Source organism: Ornithorhynchus anatinus, chromosome 9, assembly GCF_004115215.2.
Source record: "Ornithorhynchus anatinus isolate Pmale09 chromosome 9, mOrnAna1.pri.v4, whole genome shotgun sequence".
Taxonomy (NCBI): domain Eukaryota; kingdom Metazoa; phylum Chordata; class Mammalia; order Monotremata; family Ornithorhynchidae; genus Ornithorhynchus; species Ornithorhynchus anatinus.
In genome coordinates this window covers 40,465,351-40,490,102 of record NC_041736.1, presented here as the reverse complement: position 1 = coordinate 40,490,102, position 24,752 = coordinate 40,465,351, and the positions used below count along the sequence as shown (strand labels likewise).

At 60.2% G+C, this 24,752-nt stretch overlaps 2 protein-coding genes across 4 annotated transcripts; one reads left to right on the top strand and one right to left on the bottom strand.

The window, feature by feature from the left end:
* The first annotated feature begins 6,846 nt into the window (after positions 1-6,846).
* On the top strand, positions 6,847-15,354 carry SLC30A3 (solute carrier family 30 member 3). The gene is made up of 8 exons (XM_029072342.2): positions 6,847-7,076; positions 11,112-11,296; positions 11,654-11,800; positions 11,916-12,069; positions 12,883-13,081; positions 13,244-13,349; positions 13,991-14,125; positions 14,427-15,354. The coding sequence occupies exons 1-8, from the start codon at positions 6,988-6,990 to the stop codon at positions 14,567-14,569; spliced, it is 1,158 nt and encodes a 385-aa protein (XP_028928175.1). The 5' UTR covers positions 6,847-6,987; the 3' UTR covers positions 14,570-15,354.
* A 232-nt stretch (positions 15,355-15,586) lies between these two features.
* On the bottom strand, positions 15,587-24,031 carry GTF3C2 (general transcription factor IIIC subunit 2). Of its 3 annotated transcripts, none has more exons than XM_029072340.2 (18): positions 23,540-24,031; positions 22,975-23,317; positions 22,224-22,518; positions 21,719-21,813; positions 21,307-21,384; positions 21,084-21,182; positions 20,249-20,476; positions 20,005-20,116; positions 19,746-19,854; positions 19,029-19,054; positions 18,741-18,870; positions 18,364-18,508; positions 18,110-18,271; positions 17,896-17,983; positions 17,202-17,330; positions 16,724-16,864; positions 16,468-16,575; positions 15,587-16,126 (listed from the first exon to the last, which is right to left on the bottom strand). In XM_029072340.2, the coding sequence occupies exons 1-18, from the start codon at positions 23,775-23,777 to the stop codon at positions 15,902-15,904; spliced, it is 2,751 nt and encodes a 916-aa protein (XP_028928173.1). In that variant the 5' UTR covers positions 23,778-24,031; the 3' UTR covers positions 15,587-15,901. The 3 variants fall into 3 exon arrangements, with proteins under 3 accessions (XP_028928173.1, XP_028928174.1, XP_039769034.1); XM_029072341.2 differs by having other exon boundaries at positions 16,468-16,551; XM_039913100.1 differs by having other exon boundaries at positions 20,249-20,344.
* Positions 24,032-24,752: the final 721 nt, after the last annotated feature.

The following is a 24,752-nucleotide window of genomic DNA, read 5'->3' as shown; positions in this document are numbered from 1 at the left end:
TCATCAGATTGTCCCACGAGAAGCTCCCAGTCTTCATCCCCATTTGACAGACACGGGAACTGAGGCGCAGAGAAGTTAAGCGACTTGCCCACAGTCACACAGCTGACAAGGGACAGAGCCGGGAATCAAACCCATGACCTCTGACTCCCAAGCCCGGGCTCTTTGCACTGAGCCATGCTGCTTATTAATAATCATAATAATAATGATGATGTTGGCATTTGTTAAGTGCTTTAATAATAATAATAATAATGATGATGATGGCATTTGTTAAGCGCTTACCAAGCACTGTTCTAAGCGCTGGGGAGGATACCAGGTGATCAAGTTGTCCCACGTGGGGTTCACCGTCTTCATCCCCATTTTACAGATGAGAGAACCGAGGCTCAGAGAAGTTACGTGACTGGCCCAAAGATACAAGGTCATCAGGTGGTCATTCATTCAAAAATATTTATTGAGCGCTTACTATGGGCAGAGCACTGGACTAAGCGCTTGGAATGGACAATTCGGCCACAGATAGAGACCATCCCTGCCCCATGACGGGCTCGCGGTCTAATGGGGGGAGACAGGCGGACAAAAACAAGACAACATCATCACGAGAAATAGAATGAAGTAGATGGACACATCATTCACAAAATAAATAGGGTCATAAAAATCTATCCAAATGAGGACAGTGCTGAGGGGAGGGAAAGGGAGAGGGGGAGAAGCAGAGGGAAAGGGGGCTTAGCTGAGGGGAGGGGAAGGGGGGAAGGGGGAAGGAGCAGAGGGAGGAGGGGGAGCAGAGAGGTGGGCCCACGCGGGGCTCACAGTCTTCCTCTTCATTCATTTATTCATTCAGTGGTATTTACTGAGCGCTTACTATGTGCAGAGCACTGGACTAAGCGCTTGGAATGGATAATTGGGCCACAGAGAGAGACCGTTCCTGCCCAGTGACGGGCTCACAGGCTCAACGGGGGAGACAGACTGCAGAGCAAAAAGAGAACACAACAAAAACAAAATGACATCAAGAGGCATGGCTCAGTGGGTAATTAAAAAAAATAAACGGTGGCATGTGTTAAACGCTTACTATGTGCAAAGCACTGTTCTAAGCGCTGGGGGATACAAGGTGATCAGGTTGTCCCACTTGGGCCTGGGCTTCGGAGTCAGAGGTCGTGGGTTCTAATTCCCGCTCTGCCGCTTGTCATCTGGGTGACGTTGGGCAAGTCACTTTACTTCTCTGGGCCTCAGTGAAGACTGGGAGCCCCACATGGGACAACCACAATAATAATGATAATGATGGCATTTGTTAAGTGCTTACTATGTGCAGAGCACTGTTCTAAGCACTGGGGGAGATACAAGGTGATCAACTGTCCCACGTGGGGCTCCCAGTCTTCATCCCCATTTTACAGATGAGGTCACTGAGGCACCGAGAAGTGAAGTGACTTGCCCAAAATCACACAGTTGACAAGTGGCGGAGCTGGGATTAGAACCCGTGACCTCTCACTCTCAAGCCCGGGCTCCAGTATCTACCCCAGCTCTTGGCACATAGTAAACACTTAACAAATACCAACATTATTATTATTATTAATATCCCCATGTGACAGATGAGGGAAGAGAGGCACAGAGAAGTGAAGTTCCAAGGGCTTAGTACAGTGCTCTGCACTCAGTAAGCGCTCACTAAATACAAGTGAATGAATGAAGTGACTGGCCCGAAGTCACCCAGGAGACAAGTGGCGGAGGCGGGATTAGAACCCACGTCCTCTGGCTCCCAAGCCACCTTCCACTATGCCAAGCTGCTTCTCCTTTATGTCCGTGTTTCCTGTTTCTGACTGACTGCCCCACAAGTCACAACCACAGCCACGTTTGCAGCAGTTACAGAGCCGAGGGTCAAGAAAAGGGGGAAGCTCTGCTAGGAAAGGAGAAGTGAAAGCCCACGGTGTCTTCCTTTATTGCTCTATTGTACTTTCCAAGCGCTTAGTCCACTGCTCTGCACACAGTAAGCGCTCAATAAATACGATTGAATAAACGAATGAAAGTTGGCCCGGCTGGAGATCGACTGTTAGCTCGTTGGGGGCAGGGAATGTATCTGTTCATTGTTGTATCGTAATTCAATCGAACTGAACTGTGTACAGTCACACAGCTGACAAGTATTTATTAAGCGCTTACTGTGTGCAGAGCACTGTACTAAGCACTTGAGAAAATACAATGCAACAATAAAGAGTGACAATCCCTGCCCACGACGAGCTCACTGTCTAGAGAGGGGGAGACAGACGTCACTACTAATAAACAGACATCAATACAAATAAATAGAATTACAGATATATGCATAAGCGCTGTGGGGCTGCGAGAGGAGAAAAGAGAAAAGGGAGCCAGTCGGGCGATGCAGATAGCAATAATAATAATAATAAATGTTGGTATTTGTTAAGGGCTTACTGTGTGCAGAGCACTGTTCTAAGCGCTGGGGGCAGATACAGGGTAATCAGGTTGCCCCTCGTGAGGCTCACACTCTCAATCCCCATTTTACAGATGAGGTAACTGAGACACCGAGAAGTTAAGTGACTTGCCCACAGTCACACAGCTGACAAGTGGCAGAGCCGGAATTCGAACCCATGATGCAGACAAGCGCTTAGTACAGTGCTCTGCACCCAGTAAGCGCTTAATAAATAGAGCATGAAAAATAAAGCAGCATGGCCTAGTGGCGTGATCCCGGGCTTGGGAATTTCTACCATTTGCCTGCTGTGTGACCTTGAGCAAGTCACTGTACATATTATTTATTACCCTATTCATTTTGTTAATGAGGCATACGTCTCCATGATTCTATTTATCTTCATGATGTTTTGTTTTGTTTTGTTCTGTTTTGCTTTGCTCTCTGTCTCCCCCTTTTAGACTGTGAGCCCGTTATTGGGCAGGGACTGTCTCTATCTGTTGTCAAATTGCCCATTCCAAGCGCTTAGTACAGTGCTCTGCACACGGTAAGTGCTCAATAAATACTATTGAATAAAAGTCACTAAACGTCTCTGTACCTCAGTTTCCTCACCTGCAACGTGGATTAAATACCTACTGTTCCCCCCCCCCCCCCCCCCTTAGACTGTGGGTCAGGGACTCTTTCTGACCTGATTATCCTGTTTCTATCCCAGCATTTAGTACAATGTTTGGTACCCACTGGGCGCTTCCCAAATACCACAATTATGATTTCTACCTAACTCCCTTGTGCTTCGATTTCCTCATCTATAAAATGGGGCTAGAATACCAGCACTAGCTTTCTAGGTCCGTGAGGGACAGGAACTCTGTCTCGTTGTTTATCCCAGCGTTTAGCCCAGTGCTTTGGCACATAGGTAGCGCTTCATAAAGAAGACCATCACTCAAATCAGTCCCACCAGAACCGAGGGCCGGGAGCTCGTCGTGGACAGGGAATGTCGCTATTGTATTGTACTTTCCCAAGCGCTTAGAAGCAGCGTGGCTCAGTGGAAGGAGCCCGGGTTTAGGAGTCAGAGGTCATGGGTTCTAATCCCGGCTCCGCCACCTGTCAGCTGTGTGACTTTGGGCAAGTCACTTCACTTCTCGGCGCCTCAGTGACCTCAATCTGCAAAATGGGGATGACGAGTCTGAGCCTCAACGTGGGACAACCTGATTATCCTGTATCTCCCCCAGCGCATAGTAAGCCCTTAACAAATACCAACGATATCATTATTATAGTGCGCTGCGCCCAGTAAGCGCTCAATAAATAGGATTGAACGAACGAACGAATGGAGGCTGGACCAACTGGGATTTATTGCGGTCCCGGGACAAGAAAGTGGAATTCTTCCTTGCCACTGGTCACCACAAGGAGGTGTCCAAGGAGCCACGGACACAATGAAAAATCCGCGCCGCTTCTCCCTCCACTAAAATTAAACTGAAGGCAGGCGTGCGAACCGCCGGGAGCCTCCTGCCCCTCCTTCGTTCGGTCGAATTTACTGAGCGCTTACTCCGTGCAGAGCACTGGGCTTTATCCGGCGCCCTCGGTCTGGGGCTGCACAGGCCCGGGGGCTCCACGGATGGAGAACGGGAAGTTCAGTGACAGGAGGCACGGAGGAGGTCACCGAATTCCCAGATCTCCGCAATTCCCAGATCTCCGCCTCGGGAATGCACAATCCCGGGGTGGGGCGCCGCGCCGCAGGCGGGACGTGTGGTCTGGGCCCGTCCCGACGACGCTCTGTCCGCCGGGATCCGGAGTTCCTGCTTTCTTTTCCCCCTTTCTCCGTTCTTCTTCCCCCTCCACTTCCTTTTTTTCCCTCCTCCACCTCCCCGTCGTATTTTTTCTCCTCCTTCCTCTCCTCCCCACCTCTCCATCCTTCCTTCTTTCCCTATTCTCCTTCCTCTTCTTCCTCCCTCCTCCTATCATCCTTCCTCCTCCCGCGTCCTCGAGCTCTTATTTCTCCCCTGCCTGTCCTCCTCTTTCCCCCTTCCTCTTCCTCCCCCTCCTCTTTCTCCCCTGCCTCCTCTTCCTCTTCTCCCTTTTTCCTCCCCTTCATCTCTTCCTCCCCCTCCTCTTTCTCCCCTGCCTCCTTCTCCTCTTCCTCCTTTTCCTCCCCTTCATCTCTTCCTCCCCCTCCTTTACCCCCCTGCCTCCTCCTCCTCTTCCCCTCTTCCTTTCCCTCCTCTTTCTTCCTTGCCCCCTCCTCCTCTCCCCCTTCCTCCCCTCTTCTTACCCCTCCTCTTTCTCTCCTGCCCCCTCCTCCTCTTCCTCCTCCTCTTCCCCTTCCTTCCCTCTTCCTCCCCCTCCTCTCCCCTCTTCCTCCCTCTCCTCTTTCTTTCCTGCCCCCTCCTCCTCTTCCTCCTCTTCCCCTCTTCCTCCCCCTCCTCTTTCCCCCTTCCTCCCCCTCCTCCTCTTTCTCCCCTGCCTCCTCCCCCCATTTTCCTCCTCCCTTTCCCTCGTTCTCCGTTTTATTGAGCGCCCACCTCCCCGTCCCTCCTTGCATCCCATTCACCCCCACCCTCCGACCTCCCACGACCCATTGTTTTGCACAACACTACTGGATGACTCTTCGCCGTCCCCCAGGTTAACGCGGCCCCCGCGGAGCCAGTCTGTCTGTCGGACCCCGGACCCACTCCCCAAAGCTTTGTCCGGGCTTGGGGCCGGGGGAGAAGTCGGCGGGACACCCCCTCTCCCCCCCAAGGTGACCCTCGAACCCAGATCCCGACCTTCTGAGCCTCCACCCCCATCCCCCGGCATCACCCCAATCCATCAGTGGTATTTATTGAGCGCTTACTGTGCGCAGACTAAGCGCTTGGGAGAGTCCAATACGGCAGAGTTGGTAGACACGTTCCCTGCCCCAAACGAGTTGGCATCACTCCAATCAATCGATCTATCGGTGGGATTTATTGAGCGCTTACCATGTGCAGTGCACTGGACCGAGCGCTGAGGACAGTACGGTATGACAGAGTTGGTAAATACTTTGCCCGTCCACAGCGAGTTGGCATCCCTCCAATCAATCAATCGGTGGTATTTAGTGAACGTTTTCTGTGTGCGGTGCACTGTACTAAGCGCTTGGGAGAGTACGACAGGGTAAGCTCCCTGCCCACAACGACCGTACCGTTTAGGAGATTTCGATTTCCCCGAACCAAATTCCCTTGCTTTCTTCAAAGCCCTTCCAGAAAGGTTTCCCCATCAACGCCCCTCGACCCCACCTCTGCGGCCGGGCCAGCTCCGTCACGATTCCTCCGTCCTCATCACTTAATAATAATAATAATATTGATAATAATGGTATTTGGTAAGCGCTTACCATGTGCCAAGCACTTTTCTAAGCACTAGGGCAGATACAAGGGAATCAGGTTGTCCCACGTGGGGCTCACAGTCTTCATCCCCATTTTACAGATGAGGTCACTGAGGCACAGAGAAGTGACTTGCCCAAAGTCACACAGTCAAGTGGCGAACCGGGATTAGAACCCACGACCTCTGACTCCCAAGCCCGGGCTCTGGCCACTGAGCCACGCTGCTTCTCTGATTAAGACGTTTATTGATCCACTGGGGATTATTATTCACCTCCTCTCTCGCTCTCTTTCGACGCTTCGATATTGGACCGTTTATATTTCCCCCTTTCCCCCACGAGGTTGTAAACTCCTCGAAGGCAGGGATCCTTTCTTATTCGATCCGGGTAGGTTCCCCAGGGGTTTAGGGCAGGGCTGCGCACCTTGCAGACGGGGTCCGTCCGTACTGCTGATGATGAATGGGACGACGAGGAGGAGGAAGAGAGGGAAAAGAAGAGGAGGAGAGGAAGAAGAAGAGATGGAGGGAAAAGAGGGAAAAAAGGGAGAGGAGAGTGATGACAACCGCCTGAGCTCAAATCTCTATGGAAACCCAAGAGTTTTAGGGACCCCCTAGGGCAGGGCCCGACCCCGAATCTCCTTTCAACTACCTTTAGAAGCCCACCTCCTCCTCCATGAAACTTTCCCCGATTAACCCTCCCTCTACCTTCTCCGACGAGTTCAGTCGGGTACAGATATAGCCCCGCTCTGTGCCAGGCCTGGTTGGGTTTTTTTTTGTTTTTTTAATCTATTTCTGTCCCTTATGTTCTTAGATCTCTTTCTGTGCTTCTACTTTCCTGCTGTTTCTGTGTCTGCGCCCACTGCTTTCCCCCATTTATTGTTAAGTCCAGGACTGGGCTCTGTGCGTGTGTCTGTGTGGGGGTTCTTTTTTTTGGGGGGGGGGGTCTAATCGTCTCTCCAGGGACCAGCCGGGCCCTCAGCCGGGCCGTCCACCCCTAGGGTCCGTCCGGGGGGATCCCAGGGGCTGTGGGGGGCCGGGTGACCGCGGTCTTCTGGGCGGAGCGCTGTGTTTGTGGGGGCGGGGCGAGATCGGACCCCCCACCCCGTGGGGAGGGGGCCGGGGGCGGGCTCCGGAGGCCGGGGGCTCTGCAGTCCGGCCCGCCGCCGCGGACGGCTCGGCTCTCCGGGGCTCCCCGCGCCCAGGCCGGTCAGCCGGGGAGCCCTGCCCCGAGCCCCTCCCGACCCCGGACCCTCCGCTGACCCCCCGGGATGGCGGACCCCACCGCCCCCAGCTCCGAGACCGCCCGCCTCGTCCCCCCCCGGCCCGCCGGACCGCTCTGCAGCCTCCGACTCCAGAGGTGAGAGCCGGGACAGGCCCCTCTCCCGACCCCCGGACCCCCGGACCCCCGGACCCCCGGACCCTCGCCCCCCTGTCCCTGTCCTCCCCGGTCCCCCGGTTCCTGCCCCGGACTCCAGCCGCTGCCCATCCTCTGTCTGCCCTCTGCCTCCCTCCCTCTCTCCCTCTGTGAGTGTCCCCCAGCCCCCAGCCCCCTGCCCCCTGCCCCCTGCCCCCTGCCCCGGTCACCCCGGGCTCGGACCCCCTCCCCATTCCTGGGCTCCCCGGGAGGAGGTCAGGGCCGCCCCTGCCGCAGAGACGGCGGGGAAGCAAGCCGGGCAGCCGGGCTCTCCTGGCTCCGCACCCCGCTGCGGGCCGCTCCCCGCTCCCCAAGATTGTCCGGATGGAGGAGGGGAGGGGATGGGGCGGACCCCTGCGGTGGGCGCCCCTTCACAACTGGCACACGCTCCCAGGCTTCCCGCCTGGGAAACCCGCGTCCTCAGCCGCCGGCCTCCCCAACACCAGCACCTCCTCCCTACAACCCACGGCCTCCCCATCACCCACATCTCCTCCCTACAACCCACGGCCTCCCCAACAACCGCATCTCCTCCCTACAGCCCACGGCCTCTCCAACACCCGCATCTTTTCCCTACAAGCCACGGCCTCCCCAACACCTGCATCTTCCCCACATCTCATGGCCCGCCCAACACCGGCATCTTCCCCACATCCCGCGGCCTCCCCAACATCCGCATCTTCCCTACATCCCGCGGCCTCCCCAACATCCGCATCTTCTCCCTACGAGCCACGGCCTCCCCAACACCCACATCTCCCTACAACCCACGGCCTCCCCGATACCCGCAGCTTCTCCCTACAATCCACGGCCTCCCCAACACCCGCATCTTCCTTATATCCCAAGGCCTCCCCAATACCCGCATCTTCTCTCTACAATCCACGGCCTCCCCACATCTTCTCCCTCATCCCGCGGCCTCTCCAACACCCGCATCTTCTCCCTACAACCCACGGCCTCCCCACCACCCTCATCTTCTCCCTAAAATCCACGTCCTCCCCACATCTTCTCCCTCCATCCCGCGGCCTCCGCCCGTCCCGCATCTTTCCCGCCTCCCGCCTCCTTCCCACATCCCTCATCCCCCGGCGGCTCGGGCCCCTGGTCCGATATGTCTGAATCCCCAGAGCTCCGATAACAATAATAATAATAATAATAACGATAATGATGATGCTAAGAGTCGTGATACGTGTTAAGCCCTGGCTGTGTGCCAGGCCCTGGGGTCCCCCAGCCCCGAGACCCCCGCATCCGCCCCCGGCCCCATTCCTCCACCTGGGTGTGAGCCTCCGCCGGAGGTCGTGACCCCCCCGGACCCCCGGACCCCCGGACCCCTCAGCACGGACCCTGGATTCCCGGCTCCCGGTGTCAGGGTCCCGGCTGTCCATCCCCCGGCCCCCCGACCTCTCCAGCTCCGGGCCCTCGGCTCCCCAGCTCCCAGTGGCTCCCAGTGGCTCCAGTCCCGGGGCTCCCGGGGCTCCCGGGGCTCCCGGCTGTCTTGTCCCCGGCTCCCTCCGCCGTGGGACGTTTTGCGGGTTCGGGCTGTGGAAGTCAGGCTCAGGCCGCAGGGGGAGGACAGCGGCGTGCGGGGAGCAGGTGCGGGCCGGGGAGCCGGGGGAGGCCGGGGGAGGCCGGGGGAGGCCGGGGGCGGGCTGGGGAGGGCCCTTCCCGGCTCCGCACAGACGCCGATTCGGGGGCGGCGAGGTGTGAAATGAGGCGCGAAGCCGCCGGGGACAGCGGGGCCGGGGGCGGCGGGCGGGGGGCCGGGGGGCGGCCCCAGCCCCTTCTCCCGCCCCTCGGCCCCCGGTCCTCCTCCGCAGCACCCCCGGCAACCCGCAACCCGCTCCCCTTCCCCTCCGAGCCCCGTTCAGCTGGGACGGAGCGTGGCCCCGACCCTGCGGACTCCCTCTGCCACCCTCTGCCCCCTCTCAACCTCCGCCTCTGCCTCCCCCTCTGCCCCTGCTTCCCTCTGCCCCTGCCTCCCTCTGCCCCTGCCTCAATCTCTGCCTCTGTCCCCGCCTTTCCCTCTGCCCCTTCCTATACCTCCACCTCGGCCTCAATCTCCACCTCTGCCCTGCCTCCCGCTGCCTCTGCCCGAATCACCTCTCTCTTTTTGACCTCTTCTTTCCTCTCCCTCCCCTTCCCTCTTTGTCTCTGGGTCTCTCTTTGGGGGTAGTTTTCGACTGGAGGGAGGGGGTGTGAGTGTGTCTCCTATTTGTTTGTATGGGTGGTGCGTATGGGCATGTGTGTTTGTGTGGGGGGGTGGGGGGGGGGGTGAGAGAGAGAGAGAAAGAGAAAGAGAAAGAGAGAGACAGAGAGAAAGCGATATGCTCTCTAGGGTCTATGGAGTACCAAAGATTCTCCTGAAGGCCAGGAGAATTACCAGGAATTCTTTGATCCCTCCTAGGTCCCCTTCCCACTCCTGCTTCTTCCTGCCCAGCTTCATTCTGTCCTTATTTTCAGCCCTCTTTCAGGGAGCTCTCTGGGGCTAGATATAGCGTGAGGAATTTGATTAATCCCCCCTCCCGCCGCCCCCTCTTACACCCACACCAACCCCCAACCCTCCCGTAGATCTAAATCTTCCTGGAGCTCACCCACTGCCAAAACCTGGATTCTGTGAAGTCCCCGGTTCTCTCTGATGGAAAGGGCGAGAGCTGGGGGGGAACCGTGCAGGCCACAGCTCCTCTGCTCCCTGACTGGGTGGACCTGCCCTAGATGCTTACTCTGGAAGAGAAACAGTGTTGCCTAGTGGATAGAACACGGGCCTGGGAGTCAGAAGGACCTGGGTTCTAATCCCGGCTCCGCCACTCTTCTGCTGTGTGACCTTGGACGTCACTTCATTTCTCTGGGCCTCAGTTACTTCATCTGTAAAATGGGGATTAAGGCCGTGAGCCCCATGTGGGACAGAGACTGTGTCCAACCCGTTTAGCTTATCTCTGCCCCAGGGTTTAGTACAGTGTAAATTCCTAACAAATACCATTAAAAAAACTAACGAAAAACATAAACTAAACTCCATCACGGGAGACATACTCTTTGGCCTGAGAACTGGGGCTCGATTAGATGATTTTGTGTGAAATCTAAAGCCAAAAAGCAGAAGCTTAACCTTCACTTTCCCCTTCGGCCCACCTCCCACATTCTGCCCACCCCAATAATGAGCCACTGCCGTCTGTCTGCCATGCCCAGGTGCAGCCCTTGCCCTGCTCACCCCCAAATAATAATAATAATAATGATGGCATTTAAGTGCTTTACTATGCGCCAGGCACTGTACTAAATGCTGGGAGGGAAATAAGCAAATCGGGTTGGACGTAGTCCCTGGCCCACATAAGGCTCAGAGTCTCAATCTCCATTTAACAGATGAGGTAACTGCGGCCCAGTGAAGTGACCTGCCCAAGGTCACACAGCCGACACGTGGCAGAGCCAGGATTAGAACCCAAGATCTTCTGACTCCCAGGCCTGTGCTCTATCCACTACACCATGCTGTTTCTCTATCCCAACCCTCAGCCCTTCTCAACTGTAAGCTGGTTGTGGGCCGGGAACGTATCTGCCAACACTATTGTTTTGTCCTCTCCCAAGCGCTTAGTACAGTGCTACGCAGAGCAAGCACATACCATTGATGATGACGATGATGATGAAGAAATGGGAAGAGCCGGTTGTGGGGCTGGGGATCAGGTGGGATGACTTGACTGGGACCAAGATTGGAGGCAGGAAACTATAGAAAGGGAGCGTCGAGGTGGGACCGGACTCGAGTCTGTTCAGTGAGTCCTTTGGAGTAGGATCGATGAGAAGTCCTGCGGGGGCCAGGGTTGGACCAGGTTGGCAAGCAGAACTTCTTCTAGAGTGGAGTTCCTGTGGAGGGAAGACTTTGGGTCTGAGATCTAGCGGTCCGGGTTGGGATTGTTGGGATGTGGGGCCAGCAGGCCCGGCACGAGGCCCGGCAGCAGGCCCGGCAGGAGGCCCGGCAGCAGGCCCGGAGCTGACAGGTGTCCCGGGCCTCAGTCTCTTCTCAGAGCCGTCGGAGCCCCTTCCCGCGGAATCGGCGGCCCCGGAGCAGCCTCGGCCTCAGCACTGCCATGGGGCCTTGGCCCCCCAGGCCGGCCCCAGCGCGGAGCGGCTGCGGGCCCGGAAGCAGCTTGGAGCCGCCTGTGCCGTCTGCTGCCTCTTCATGGCCGGGGAGGTCGTGGGTATGTCCGTCTGGAGGGGGCTTCCCACTGTCCTCCTCCATCCATCCCCCCCTACTCTCCCACCACATTCCCCTCCACAACTTCCTCTTCCCCAGAGAACCCTTCTTCTCCCTCGGTCTCCTCCCCGGGCATCTTCCCATCATCCCGGGAAAGGCTCAGGAGGTCGGCGAGAGGGGATTGTGGGGGGGATCCTGGGTGGGAGGTGGGCTCCGTCCATCCCGTCAGCCTGGAAGAGCCTCAAGAGGGGCGGTGGGAGGGGCTGGGGCCCGCTTGGGGAGGCAGGGCAAGCATGCAGGTCTCGGAGGGGGAACGCGGGGAGCTGAGGGAGGAGGGGGTGCCAGCTGTGGGATGTTGCAGGCGGGTACTTAGCGCACAGCTTAGCCATCATGACGGACGCGGTCCACCTGCTGGCAGACGTGGGCAGCATGGCAGGCAGTCTCTTCTCCCTCTGGCTCTCTGCCCGTCCTGCCACACGCACCATGACCTTCGGTTGGCACCGCTCAGGTAAGGAGTCTACCCTCCGGGCCTCGCCCCCTCCCCGTCCCCTCCTCAGCAGAGCCCCCGGGAGCCCTGGGCGTCCTACGCCATCTCCCTGACCGGCTCCTCGCTTCGCCCGCAGAGACCTTGGGCGCTTTGGCCTCGGTGCTTTCCCTCTGGCTGGTCACTGGCTTCCTCCTCTACCTGGCCTCCCTCCGCCTCCTGCACAGTGACTACCACATCGAAGGGGGGGCCATGCTGTTCACCGCGGGCATCGCTGTCTGTGCCAACCTCCTGTACGTAGCCACCTCATGGAGTCATTCATTCATTCGTATTTATTGAGCGCTTACTTGGCGCAGAGCACCGTATTAAGCCTTGGGGAGAGTTCGGTATAACAATATTCTATTGTATTGTTGGAGTCCCTGAGTGCCTCCCCTCCTATCAATCAATCAATCCAATCAATACTATTTATTGAGGGCTTACTGTGTGCAGAGCACTGTTCTAAGCGCTAGGGAATGTACAGTAGAGTTGGTGGATGCGCTCTCTGCTCATATAGAACGTATAGTCTGCTCTCCTCCCTTCCTTCCCTTCCCCCCAACTCTTCTCCTCTCCCCACTCCTTCAAAGTGCAGAGGCAGAACTGAGTGCTGCCTTGGTTCGTTAAGGGCAGGAAATGCGGTGTCTGCTAATTCTGTTGTGCTGTACTCTCCTAAGCACTCAGTACGGTGCTCTGCACGGAGCGAGTGCTCAGTAAATACCAACGATCGATCGACTGACCGGGGAAGGGTTGTCGGAGGTCCCCACCGACCCAGAGCAGATGGATGAATGGATAGAAGACGCTCCGCTGCCAGCCTTGGGAAAAAAAGGGGTGGCAGGGGAGGAAGCTGTACTGGTTGGCCGCGCTCAGAGCTGAGGGGGTTGGGGTCTTCATCCCTCGCTTCGTTCTTTTCTTTGAGGGAGAGGAGTCTAGGCGCAGTGGGGCTAGGGGCGAAGGGTATGGGGCAGGACCGGAGAAGGCGGGGAGGGCTGGGAGGGAGGGAGGGAGGGAGAACAGCGTAGCCGGGGAGGGGGCGTGTGACCTCCTGCCGAGTGGTCTGGCTTTCCCCTCAGAATGGCCTTCGTGCTGCACCAGGCCTCCCCTACGCATAGCCACGGGGCCGGCGGGGCCGGTTACATGCCCTTGGAGGAAGGACAAGAAGCACCCCTCCATCTGGGCAACACCAGCGTCCGGGCTGCCTTTGTGCACGTGCTGGGGGATCTGCTGCAGAGCTTTGGGGTGCTGGTTGCTGCCACCCTCATCTACTTCAAGGTACAGCCTGGGTTGGGGGTTGGACGCCGCGCTTGACCCCAGCCCCCGGGCCCGCGTCCCAGGATCCGCCCCCTGCTCCGGCGGGACCCCAGGGCCTGCCTCCACTCAGGTCTCTGGCCCTCGCTCCCCTCGGCTTCTGGATCTTCCTCCTTCCCCCCCCAGCCGCAGTATAAGGCCGCCGACCCCATCAGCACCTTCCTGTTCTCCGCCTGCGCCCTCGGCTCCACTGCCCCCACCCTGCGGGATGTGCTGCGGGTCCTCATGGAAGGTCGGTCCGACCCCCCGACCCAGTCCCCTCATCCCCTCTCATCTGCCAGAGGTTGACCAGAGGGCCGGCCCCCGCCCCGGCGGTCATTTGCTCCCCCCCTCCACGACCTGCCACCGAGCTCCTCCCAGGGGAAGTGACAGTAAAGTTGGGAAAGCCGACCTGCCGGCCCCTCTGACCGCAAACTGGCTGGGGGTGGAGGTGGCGGGAGGGCTGGAGAGTGTGGTAGGGAGCCCAGGCTGCTGCCAAAGGGAAGTGGGGAGGGCAAGAGAGAAAAGGGGAGAAGAGGGCGCTACAAGATGGGGACGATGACCAGGCCGATGAGGAAGTCGGGCCGGTTGCAGATACGAAGCAGCGTGGACAAGCAATATGGCCTAGAGTGCATGGGCCTGGGAGACAGAGGGACCTGAGTTCTAGTCCCAGCTCTACCACCCGTCTGTTGTGTGACCATAGGCAAATCACTTCACTTCTCTCTGCCTCGGTTTCCTCATCGTAAAGTGGGAAATAAGATCGTGAGCCCGCTGTGGGACAGGGACTGGGCCCGACCCAATTTTCTCGTATTCGCCTCAGCCCTTCAAACAGAGCCCAGCACACAGTAAGCGCTTAAATACCACAAGCATTATTCTTATTATGATTATTATCAGGTGCGCCCCCCAACATAGGTTTTGAGCCGGTGCGGGACGCGTTGCTGGGCGTGCCGGGGGTCCGGGCGACACACGAGCTGCACCTGTGGGCCCTGACCCTCACCTATCACGTGGCCTCGGCCCACCTGGCCATAGGTGAGCATCTGACCTCCCCCTGAGGACCTGTTCCCGGGCCCCGGCCCCGGGATCCCAGTCCCCAAATCCCATTCCCCAGGCTGAGATCCTTGAGTAGCCTTGCCTGGAATTCCGGCCGGCTTGACCAGGGAGCCCTGTGTCCCAATCCCGGGGGAACATCTCCGTCTCTCCTGTCACGGTCCTCTCCCTTACCCCGTGAGCCCCGTGTCGGGCGGGGACTCAGTCCAACCGGCTCATGTGGCATCCACCCCGGCACGCACCACTCACTAGGACGGCAGTGACGGGTCCTTTCTTCCCCCAGACGAGGCGGCGGACCCTGAGGCGGTGCTGGCAGAGGCCTCGTCCCGGCTCCATGCCCGATTCGGCTTTGCCAGCTGTACGTTCCAGGTGGAGCGCTACCAGCCTGACATGGCTCAGTGCCCGCACTGCCAGGAGCCCCTCTAAGCCTGAGCCCCCGGGGCTCCCCATCCTTCCTCGCTCCTCGTGCCCTCGGGTTCCACCCTCCACTGCCACCCGGCCCGGTCCCGGTCCGACCCATTCCCGTCTGCGTCTGGGCTGATCCCGGTCCTCCCCCGCGACCTTCGAGTGCCTGCACCACCCCGTCAGAGGACCGAACCTGGGGCTAACAGGCCTTACGACCCTTGGCCCGCCAGCCCCGGCGGGTGGCACCGACGGGCAGAACCGCGCCCCCCCCCCCCAGCCATAGGGGGCAGGTCCACACGCCTCACTGGTTAGGACTGCCAGATGGCAGTCTGGACTCTGCCCTTCTGGGCCCAGGCGTCCGGGCTCAGCTCTCTCCCGTGCCGCTCACCTGTGTGATGGCTTCTCTCCGTCCGTCCGGGAGGCCGAGGGTGAGATGTGTCCACCCGCAGGCGGCGGCAGTGCCCCCGCGGCCCTCCACTGCCTGTCCCCGGGGCCCCCGTGGCACCTCCGTGGTTCATCTGCGCGGTGGTGCTGTGCTCTGTCTGTCCCTGTGTCTGCCTGTCTGTCGGGGCTTTGGTCTCTGCATCTGCGCTGCCTGTACCGGTGGGTTCCCAAGTGTGCACTGCCTCTCTGTGCCTGTCTCTCCCTCTCACTCTGTCTGCCTCTGTCTGTCCAACTGTGCGGCCTGTGCTGTGTTGGCCCGTCTTGGTGCTGTGCTTTTTGTTGTCCATCCTAGGTGGAGGGATGATCCTGTAACAGCTCCAATTCAATAAACTGACATGGGCTCGTTGTGGGCAGGGAACGTGTCTCCCGACTCCGTCGCACCGTTAACTCTCCTTAGCGCTCGGTACAGTGGCTCTGCACCGGCGAGCGCTCGATAAAAACCACCGAACCATCGTCCGGGACGGTATGCCGCCCCGCCGCCCGTGTGCTGGTTTCTTGAGGGGGGAGGGACAGCGGGGGCCGGGCTGGAAGCTTTCGGGGAGGAACTCTGCCCTCGAACCTTCAGCCCTCGGGGGGGCACACACAGACTCAGCCTCAAAAAACACATAGCACCTTTACTCAGCCCATCCAGATCTAAACGTGCTCAATGTGAGCAAAATCCAAGGGAGGGAGAGAGGGAAGGAGAGACGAGTGAGTCGCCCCGGGTCCAGCTCTACAGCGACAAGAGTGAGGGTCTCCGGCCCGAGCCCCCCAGCCTGCGGGGGCCGCGGCCTCAGAGGAGCAGCACAAGTAGGTGGACGAGCGGCGGCGGCCCGGGAGGGGTCGGTCGGCGGGTGCCAGGGGTGGCACGGTGGCCGCGAGGCCAGAGGGAGTCCTATTAGGGCCCGGGTGGGCCCAAGTCCGTCAGGGTTACGGGTTGGGGAGCAGGCGGTGGACAGTCGCGGGGACGTTGGGCCCTTCGGGCGAGGAGGAGGAGGAGGACGGGAACATGGCGCTGAAGTGGGCCTGGCTCTCCAGCTGTAGGCGGCGACCGAGGGAGCAGGTGAGGCCCCGGATACAGTGCGCCCGCACCAGCCCCGACTGGCCCCCGGACACCAGCCAGCAGTGCGAGGCCAGGTTGGGGCTGAAGCGCACCTGAGAGGGCAGAGGGAGCGGCCGGAGGCCGGGGTGAGGTCCGAGAAGCCCGCAGGGAGGCCAAGCCGTCGCCGCCACAGTGGCCGCCCTGGCCGCTCTCCACCCCAGGGGACGAGGTGGGGCCCAGCTCATTTCCACGCTCAGCTTGGCTCTGACACTTTCTCATTTTCCGGCTCATTGGCTGCGTCCCGTCCCCGGGCCTGGGGCGGGGGAGCGATGGCAGTGGAGGGAGGAGGGGCGGGGGGAGCAGGGAGGGATCGGGGAGGGTGAGCAAGATGACCGGGATGGGGGTGTGGGGGTGAAGAGGAGGATGAGGAAGACGAGGGGGGGTGGGATCTCACCTTGTGAACTGCCTCCAGCTGCAGCCGGTCCAGGCAGAGTTGAGAGTGCCCCTCCCCCTCCTGCATGCGTAACATCGGCTCCCGCTGGAGCAGATCATGGAAGCCTCGCTGGAGGGGTGGGCACGGGCGAGGGGAGGAGGGAGGGACCACCGGGGGGAGGCGGGGGGGAGGCTTTGAGCTTCATTCCGCCCTCTCCCCCAGAGCCCCCCACCCCCCAGATCCCCTCCCTCTCCTCTTTCCCCTCCCCGGCACTCACTAGGTCCGTGTCCCTGAAGAGTAAGTAGTGTTGGGTCGTGGCCTCGGCGTAGGTCCTGGCCCGGGACGGCCCGGGATTGTCCGGGGGGGCCTGGTCCCCCGGGCACCCCCCGCAGGGCAGCAGGTCTGCTTTATAGACGGGCTGTGGGGGGACAAGACAGAGAGCTGAGGGGGGAATCCCGGCCCGCCCACCTCCCGGTTGGGATCTGGCTAAAACCCGGTGGGAGGAGCGAAGGCCGAGAGGCAGCTCCTGGAGTTTGGGCAGGAGGGGCAGCGATATGGGAGCAGAATGCCGGAGGGCGGGGGGCGGCACGGACGGGCAGCGGGATCCCCGTCCGACGAGAACCGGGCTGGGGGCCGTCACCCGCTCCGCAGCTAGCCCGGGGTAAGGACCGGCTCAACCGGTCCCGGGAGAGGGCCCGGAGGCGACAGAAGGTGGGCTAGGAGTCCCGGGCGGAGGACTCTCCCGGGATACGTACGAATCTGCGCTCGGCCGGACGCTTGATGTTGAGAGGATTCACGGCCATGTCCGGTAGCACGGCGGCGATGAGCTCCCCCGACATGTCACCGGCGGCCACGGCCCCCAGCCAATCCGACCCGGACAGGCTCTGCGGGGGGCGGGGGAGGCACGGGGCTCCTTAGGACCTTCCCCGACGAAGCCCTCCTTCCCCCGACTCCCTCTCCCTTCCGTGTCATCTACGCGCTTGGATCCGTACCCTCCAGACCGGGAGTCCGTTGTGGGAATGCAATGCGTCGACCAACTCTGTTATATTGTATTCGCCCAAGCGCTTAGAACAGTGCTCTGCACACAGAAAGCGCTCAATAAGTACGACTGATTGAGCGCCTGGTGTAAGCCCCACAGCACTTATGTCCGTACCCATAGTTGGTTTATATTAATACCCATCTCCCCTTCGAAGCTCCCTGTGGGCAGGGAACGTGTCTACCAATTCTGTTGTACGGTACTCTCCCAAGCGCTTAGTACAGTGTTCTGCCCACAGCAAGGGTTCAGTAAATACCACTGACTGACTGACGCTCCCGCCTTTGTTCGGGCTCACAGTTCCCGAGTCCCCACCTCCTTCCCTTCCTCCCCTGCCGCCCGCAACCCCTTGGGAGCAGGGTTCCCCCAGATGGCAGCCCTGGCACCAGATAGAGTGAAGCGGGGTCTCTACTCACCCAGACGGTGCCCTTCCGGGGGGCAGTGAAATAAGCCTTGAAGCCAAGGAAGCCGGCATCAATGTAGTGGATTCCACAGAGCCCATAGCTGCGATAGAGACTGGGGTCAGTGCTGACCTTCCAGAAAGAGGGGGGCACCCGGCCCTCTACCCCCGGTTCCATCCCAGCGATCCAGCCCCGCCCGTCCCCGCCCTCCCTCTTCCCCCCGCCGTACGAGGCGTAGCAGTTGTCTTGGGCCACGGTGACCCCGCTGTACGGAAGCAGCCACGACAGTTCTGTGCTCAAGAAGCGTTTGATGCTGTTGACTGGCTCGTAGGGCCGGCGAAGGTCCCAGAACTTGATTTTCCGGTCACTCCCGGCGGAGACCAGGAAGTTGCTGTGAAAGGACACCGGGGCAAGTAGTTAGAGAGGATGGTTCCGCCCCGCCTCCTTCCCACCCCGGCTGCCCCGCCGAGCCTCCCCGGGCACCTGTTGGCCTTGCACCACTGCAGACAGCGCACCGCCTGGTCGTGGGCCGGGAGGCAGCGGAACGGGTAGAGTTTGAGGGAGCCGTCGGGGAGGCGCACTCGCTGCAGCAGGGACGTGGTGGGCAGGTTCCAGATTGCCACCGTACCTAGGCGACGGGCAGAGGTGGACCCCGGCCAGAGCTGGGGTTGGCAACGAGTAGCGGGGGAGGGTTCCCGCAACTCTCCACCTCCTCCACCTCGGACGCTGCAAAAGAGGACCCCCTCCTCTCCCCTGCCCCGGGACTGCTATCCGATCCGGTTCGATACCCCGGCCAATTCGATCCCGGTCTCCTTCCCCAGCCTCCAGCCCGGCTGCTCTTCGCCTCCCCTCCCTCTCACCATCGTAGAATCCCGCTGCCAGGTGCTGATGGGGCTGGGATGGCATCCAGGCAAGACTAAAACACTGGCCACACTCGGAGGGGCCCCCGGCTTGCACTGAGCCCACCTGTAGATGGGCCACACACTGAACCTGTAGCGAAGGGAGTGCGTGGGTGTGTGAGAGAGAAAGGCAGGTGTAGGTGATCGGGGATGGCTGCTTGAGAAAAGACAGGCCAGGGCAGGGCGAAATTCAGGGAGGGAGGGTACATATTTACGGGACAGAGGGGAAAGAAAGGGTTCGGCACTTACCTTATAGATGGCGTGCTTTGATGCATCTGCAAAAAAAAGGGACAGGGAAATTGGAGAGATGAGGAGATACGAGGAGGAAGATTTGGTCCTCCCTGGCGTCTGCCCTCATTAACTCAGCCTTCTCCCAAGGGACCCGAATACCCCTTATCTCCCCCGGCAGCTGTCCAGCTAGGCAACGCTCCTGTTCCCCGCTGCCTCCCGCAAGAGGGTCTCTCCCCTACTGTCGGAAGCAGTGGGGCAAAGGTGGGAAGCAAGGGGGAGGGGAACAGCAGGAAGAGAGGAGATAAGAAAGCAGAATTCCAGCCACCAGCAGCCACCCTCATAGCTCTTCTCACGGCAGCTTAACTGATGAAGTGGGGAGGAGGAGGGGAGAGAAACCATTACACAGAAACGGAGTGCGGTGGAAAGGGTGAGTTGGACCTCGTAGTGGGATGAACTAATGTGTGCAATGGGACCCAACGTGAACACCGATGGAACGAGATGAAGGAGCTGCATCAATTTTCTCCAAAGTGTGCCTTTTTAAACTGTGTGACGGTGTCTAACCATGCCCTGCCCCCCGCCCGGGGCTGGTTTCTCTTTCCGGTCCTCAGAACGGTGCTCGGTCCAGAGTAGGTGCTTAATATACACCTTACTGCTCCCACGAGCTGACCTGGCCACGACCCTGGGTCCCGAAAGAAGCCCCGATATGAGCGGGCTCCAGGCTGTTCCCAGTTGTACCTGGGGGTCGCCGGGCTAGCAGTGCTTCGGGGTGAGGCAGGCTCAACAGGAGCACTTTCCCATCGGAACAGGCAAGAGCCAAGAGCCCCAGCCGTGGCAGGAGAGGAGCCTGCAGGCCGGGGAGAAATCGGTCAAGTGGTGCCCGGGGGAACGGACAGACGCTTGGACTCCCCCTTGCCCCGGCAGCCCCGCCCCGAGGCCGCCTTGCTTTTCCCGAGCCCCCCCCGGGGATTTCACCCCGGATTTCATCTGGGAGCACCTTGCGGGAAGTGGTGGGCAGCTCCCAGGCTCCACTGGGGCAGAACTTGAGATCCCAGATACAGCCGTGGTCACAAGCGATGCCGTAGGCCAGGTAAGCCTTACTGCCTGTGCTGGGAGGGAAAAAGAGGTGAGAGGAGTGGGTCGGGGTCAGTGCTCCCGGGAGGGGAGCACCCAAGTTCCAGGATCCCGTGGCATTTTCCCAGCTTCTCCCCGTGTCTGTCGGCAGCCTCCCTCTCACCCACCAGCTGTCCTGCTGCAGGGCCCCCAGCCCCCAGAGCTGCAGGAGCCCGGGGCCTCCGTGCGGTCGGCTGATCGCGTGCGTCTCGTCCATGTCCGGGCTGCAGAACAGAGCCACGTACTGGAGGGCGCTGGCCCCCTCAGGGACCGGGCACCACTCCAGAGCCCACAGGGGCCCGCCGGTGAAGAACGACACATCCCAGCGCTCCCCGTGGGGCGTCAACGAGCCGAACCTGGGGGAGATGGAGGAGAAGCTTCGGATTTGCGGGGAAGGGGGGAGGAGGCAGCATCAGGACAGAAGATGCTGGCAATGAGCCAGTGGAGTCGGGACCAGAGCCCAGGGCAGGAGGGTAGTTGGGGCTGGAAACACCAGAGAGCTAGTCCAGCTGCTTTATCCCTCAGGGCAGTCTGGACCATCTGGGTCTAGGATCCCTCCTCCTCCTCCTTGCAGGGCTGCTGGCGAGCTATGGCCTCAGAGAGGCGGGAGAGCCTGGCACGGTTTAGTCTGGGCCACCGGCCTCCTAGTTCCTCCAAACTGAACATCTGGGATGGCCCAGAACCGACCTGTTCACCTGGCCTAGGAGAGGAGGAGTCTCCCGGAGGAACCCGTGCCGGGCATTTCCCACCTCATCCTCGGGGGTTTGGCCAGAAACAGTCCCGGTCTGTGGAAGGGCGATCAGTTTCCAGTAGGCCCGTGGTTGGGATCGAGGGAAGTCCAATGTTGTCCGTACCCCACCCCCGGGGCTCCCGTATTCCTTCAGGTGAGTCCAGCTTTTCCCCATTGCCCTTGGGGTTCTCTAGGGTCCTGGAGGAGCCTTGCAGGACGGCGGCCATTCCTACCTGTTGATCCTGTAGAGGGCTTCATCCTCCGGGAGCCCTTCTCGTTGCACTGAGAAAAGCGGAGACTTCAGCTCCCTGGGAAGATAGGGTGCTGCTTCCCTGGATGAGGAGCAGAGGGGGCATTGATCTTTGGGTCTTTCCTCACCCCTCCCGATCCCCCCGCAACCGACTTTCCTTCCGCCCCGACCGCCTTGACCCCAGCTGGGACTCTGGCTGGGCTTACGTGTCTGTCAGCAGGTGCCACTTGGATGCTGAGGGAATCCACTCGGGAAATTCCCAGTGGGAGTGGAGCTGCTCCCGGCTGCAGAGAACAGGGAAGCGGTTACCAGGGGCCCTTGCCCTCGTGACTCCAGGGGACCGGCAATTCACCAACATCAAACCCTAAAGTCCGACGGGTGACAAATTCCAATCGTCCGGGTTTTCAAAACGACGAAGGTAAAGGTGCTGCCATCCTCGGTCCCTGAAAGCCCTCATTAGGGCCCAGGGCCGATGAGTATCACGTCTGGCTTTCTTATCCCTCTTTGCCCGTCACCGATCGCCTCCCGATCCCGTCTCCCCTGGTGACTCCCCCACCTTCCCCTCTCTGCTCTCCCCTCCCAGGCCAGCTGGCCGCTCTCCCCACCCCTGGGACTCACAGGTTCTTTGTGAGGTTGAGGCTCTTCCACACAGGAGCCATGATGTAGTTGGGAAGCCCATTGGGAGCGATTCCCCGGCACTGAAGTCTCGGCTTCTGAGGGTGCGGGGCAGGAAGACAGCGGTCGGTGGGAGGAAAGACTTCCTGAAGGAACCCAGCACCCCCAAATCCTGCCCCCAGCAGTCACCCGCCCTATTGCCCCTCACCATCTTCCCAACAGTCCTCCCCATGGTCCTTCCAGTGCTCCAGTGACTTCTGGATATATTGTTATTCTGTGCCCTCCAAAGCGCTTAGTACAGTGCTCCGCACACAATAAGCGCTCAAGAAACACAACAGAATGAATTTTCTTCAGCTGCTCCCACTCCTCCCTAGCTTTTTTAGTTACCCTTTTCATTCTTCCTTGGGCTTCCCTCAGGCTACCCACTTTGGGCCCTGGGTAGCCCCCAGGCTGCCTTCCCGCGCCTTCCCTCCCCGTGCCTCTCTCCGGGGTCTTCCCTTCAGCTCACCCCCGAGCTAGAGGACCGGACGCCACCCCCTCGAAACGCTGCGGGTTCCGAGTCGGACGAGCCCTCGCTCAGGGGCTCGCTCTCCTCCCCGTCCTCCGCTTCAGCTTGAACCACAAAGTCCGCATCTCGGGTCGTGTCGTCCTCCTCTTCCTCCTCCTCCTCCTCCTCCCCCCGCCGGCCCCGGCCCCGGCCCCGCTTGGGGTGGTCGCTCAGCTCGGAGCTCTCTGGGTAAGAAGCATGGGGAGGGAGCGCTGAGGTCAGCTCTTCGGCTAGCTCTTGAAGATACAGCAATGCCCTGTGGGATGAGTTAATCCATCAGCCGACCGATGGTATTGACTGAGCGCTTCCAGTGTGCAGAGCGCTTGGGAGAGCACAGCACAATAGAGTCGGTAGGCACGATTTCAGACACCTCCAGAGAGGGAGGGGGTTAGGATCAGAGATGCAACCGGGGGAGGGGGAGGAGCATATCTGATGAGCTTGCCGTGAATATCCTGGGGAGGAGCTGGAAGCACCATCATCTTGAGGAGACTGAGGGAGATAAGGAGGCTGCAAGAGGAGATAAGGGGATTGCTCCGGTCCCTGGGGAACAGAGGTCTGAGGGCAGGAAAACGAGACCCAGGCATTCCCCCTCCCCCTCGGGCTCCCCACGCAGGCCTCGGCCCCTTTCCCGGCGAGAGACCTCCCACCCCAGGCGGATCTCCCTCCCACCCCCGGCAATGAGGCGGTGCCCCGTCATCCCCGCCACACTCACACTCGAGCAGCCCGCCGGCGTGGCCGAGTCCCAGCGGGGGTCTCCGGGTCCTCGGGGCCGCTGCTGGGGGGCGGGGGCTCTGGCTGCTCCAGACCCTGGGACAACTTCATCAGCAACAGCTCGGCCTTGGACTTGCGGCCCCGCTTCTTCGGGACCCGGACCGGGGGAGTGCCGGAGGGGTCGTCGGGAAGAGGCAGGGAACTGACCCCAAGAGGGGCAGGTGGGCGGCCGCTCTTGGCCCTCATCCCTCCCCTCTGCGAACCTCTCCGGCCCCGAACACCTCTCCTCCGGCCGGTCTTCGGGGCCCTGATCCGGGAGGCCCCGGGCAGCTCCAGAGGAGCATCTGTAGAGAACAGGGGGTGGGAGGTGCTGGTCAGCAGGACTGAGCCGGGGCTTGGAGCCCTTCTCCCCCCCCCCCCCCCCCCCGGCGAGGAAGGGGCGAGTCCTCCCCGGCATGTGGAAGAGAGAAGGGCTCCAGGCCGAGGTTCAGACTCTTTGCTCCCCGCTAGCTTTAGCCCCTCCACGTCAGTTTGTCGTGCCGGGGGAGAGAGGCTTCAGTATGTACCGGGCGGTGGTGGGTCGGAGAAGCTCCTGGGCTCTGCGGGGGAGGCTGGGCAGCCTCGTTTGGCGGGAAGATCCTCGAGGGCAGGAGGGGGCGGCTCCGGGGAACCGTCGTCACGGGTCTCGGCCAGACGGGCGGAGGACAACTGGTCCGGCTGCCCCCCGGGAGGGGCCTCCGCCACGGTCCCCCCCACGGGGTCGGCCCCCGCCACCGCAGAAAAGCCGACCCCGCGGGCCTCCATCGGCAGCGGCTCCCCCGGGACTGCTCCTGCACAGAAAGAGAGGGGTCAGAAGGCTCCGGGCCACCTCTTAACTTGACCCCACTGACCCCCTCCCCCCGGCCCATCCTCCGAGCTCCGCGATGGCACCGTCACAGGCCCAAACCCACCACGAAGCACCATGGTGTAGTGAGCTGGACCCTGGCTCTGCATCTTGTAAGCGCTCAATAAATACGACTGAATGAATGAATGGGCGGCAGGAGGTCGTGGGTTCCGATCCCAGCCCTGCCACCTGGCTGCTGTGTGACCCGAGGTGAGCCACTTTGCTTCTCTGGGCCTCCCTCATCTGTAAAATGGGTATTGGCCTCAGTCGCCTCATCTGTAAAAGGGGGACTGGCCTCAGTCCCCTCATCTTTAAAAGGGGGACTGCCCTCAGTCGCCTCATCTGTAAAGAAGCAGCGTGGCTCAGTGGTAAGAGCACGGGCTTTGGAGTCAGAGGTCATGGGTTCAAATCCCGGCTCAGCCACTTCTCAGCTGTGTGACTTTGGGCAAGTCACTTAACTTCTCGGTGCCTCAGTTACCTCATCTGTAAAATGGGGATTAAGACTGTGAGCCCTACGTGGGACAACCTGATTCCCCTGTGTCTACCCCAGCGCTTAGAACAGTGCTCGGCACATAGTAAGCGCTTAACAAATACCAACATTATTATTATTATTAAAAGGGGGATTGGCCTGAGTCACCTCATCTGTCAAAGGGGGACTGGCCTCAGTCGTCTCCTCTGTAAAAAGGGGACTGGCCTCAGTCGCATCATCTGTAAGAGGGGGACTGGCCTCAGTCGTCTCATCTGTAAAAAGGGGACTGGCCTCAGTCGCCTCATCTGTCAAAGGGGGATTGGCCTCAGTCGCCTCATCTGCAAAATGGGATGGGCCTCAGTCCCCTCATCTGTAAAATGGGGATGGGCCTCAGTCCCCTCATCTGTAAAATGGGATGGGCCTCAGT

What these genes read in the sequence shown, in the direction of transcription:
- SLC30A3 (XM_029072342.2), top strand. Translation starts at nt 6,988, where the DNA reads ATGGCGGACCCCACCGCCCCCAGCTCCGAGACCGCCCGCCTCGTCCCC. An exon ending in CCACCCTCATCTACTTCAAG is followed by an intron (nt 13,082 to 13,243) that starts GTACAGCCTGGG and finishes TTCCCCCCCCAG; the next exon opens with CCGCAGTATAAGGCCGCCGA. An exon ending in CTCGGCCCACCTGGCCATAG is followed by an intron (nt 14,126 to 14,426) that starts GTGAGCATCTGA and finishes TTCTTCCCCCAG; the next exon opens with ACGAGGCGGCGGACCCTGAG.
- GTF3C2 (XM_029072340.2), bottom strand. Translation starts at nt 23,777, where the DNA reads ATGGAGGCCCGCGGGGTCGGCTTTTCTGCGGTGGCGGGGGCCGACCCC. An exon ending in GGCAGCGGGATTCTACGATG is followed by an intron (nt 18,509 to 18,740) that starts GTGAGAGGGAGG and finishes CCCGTCGCCTAG; the next exon opens with GTACGGTGGCAATCTGGAAC. An exon ending in CAGTGGTGCAAGGCCAACAG is followed by an intron (nt 18,272 to 18,363) that starts GTGCCCGGGGAG and finishes GTCCTTTCACAG; the next exon opens with CAACTTCCTGGTCTCCGCCG.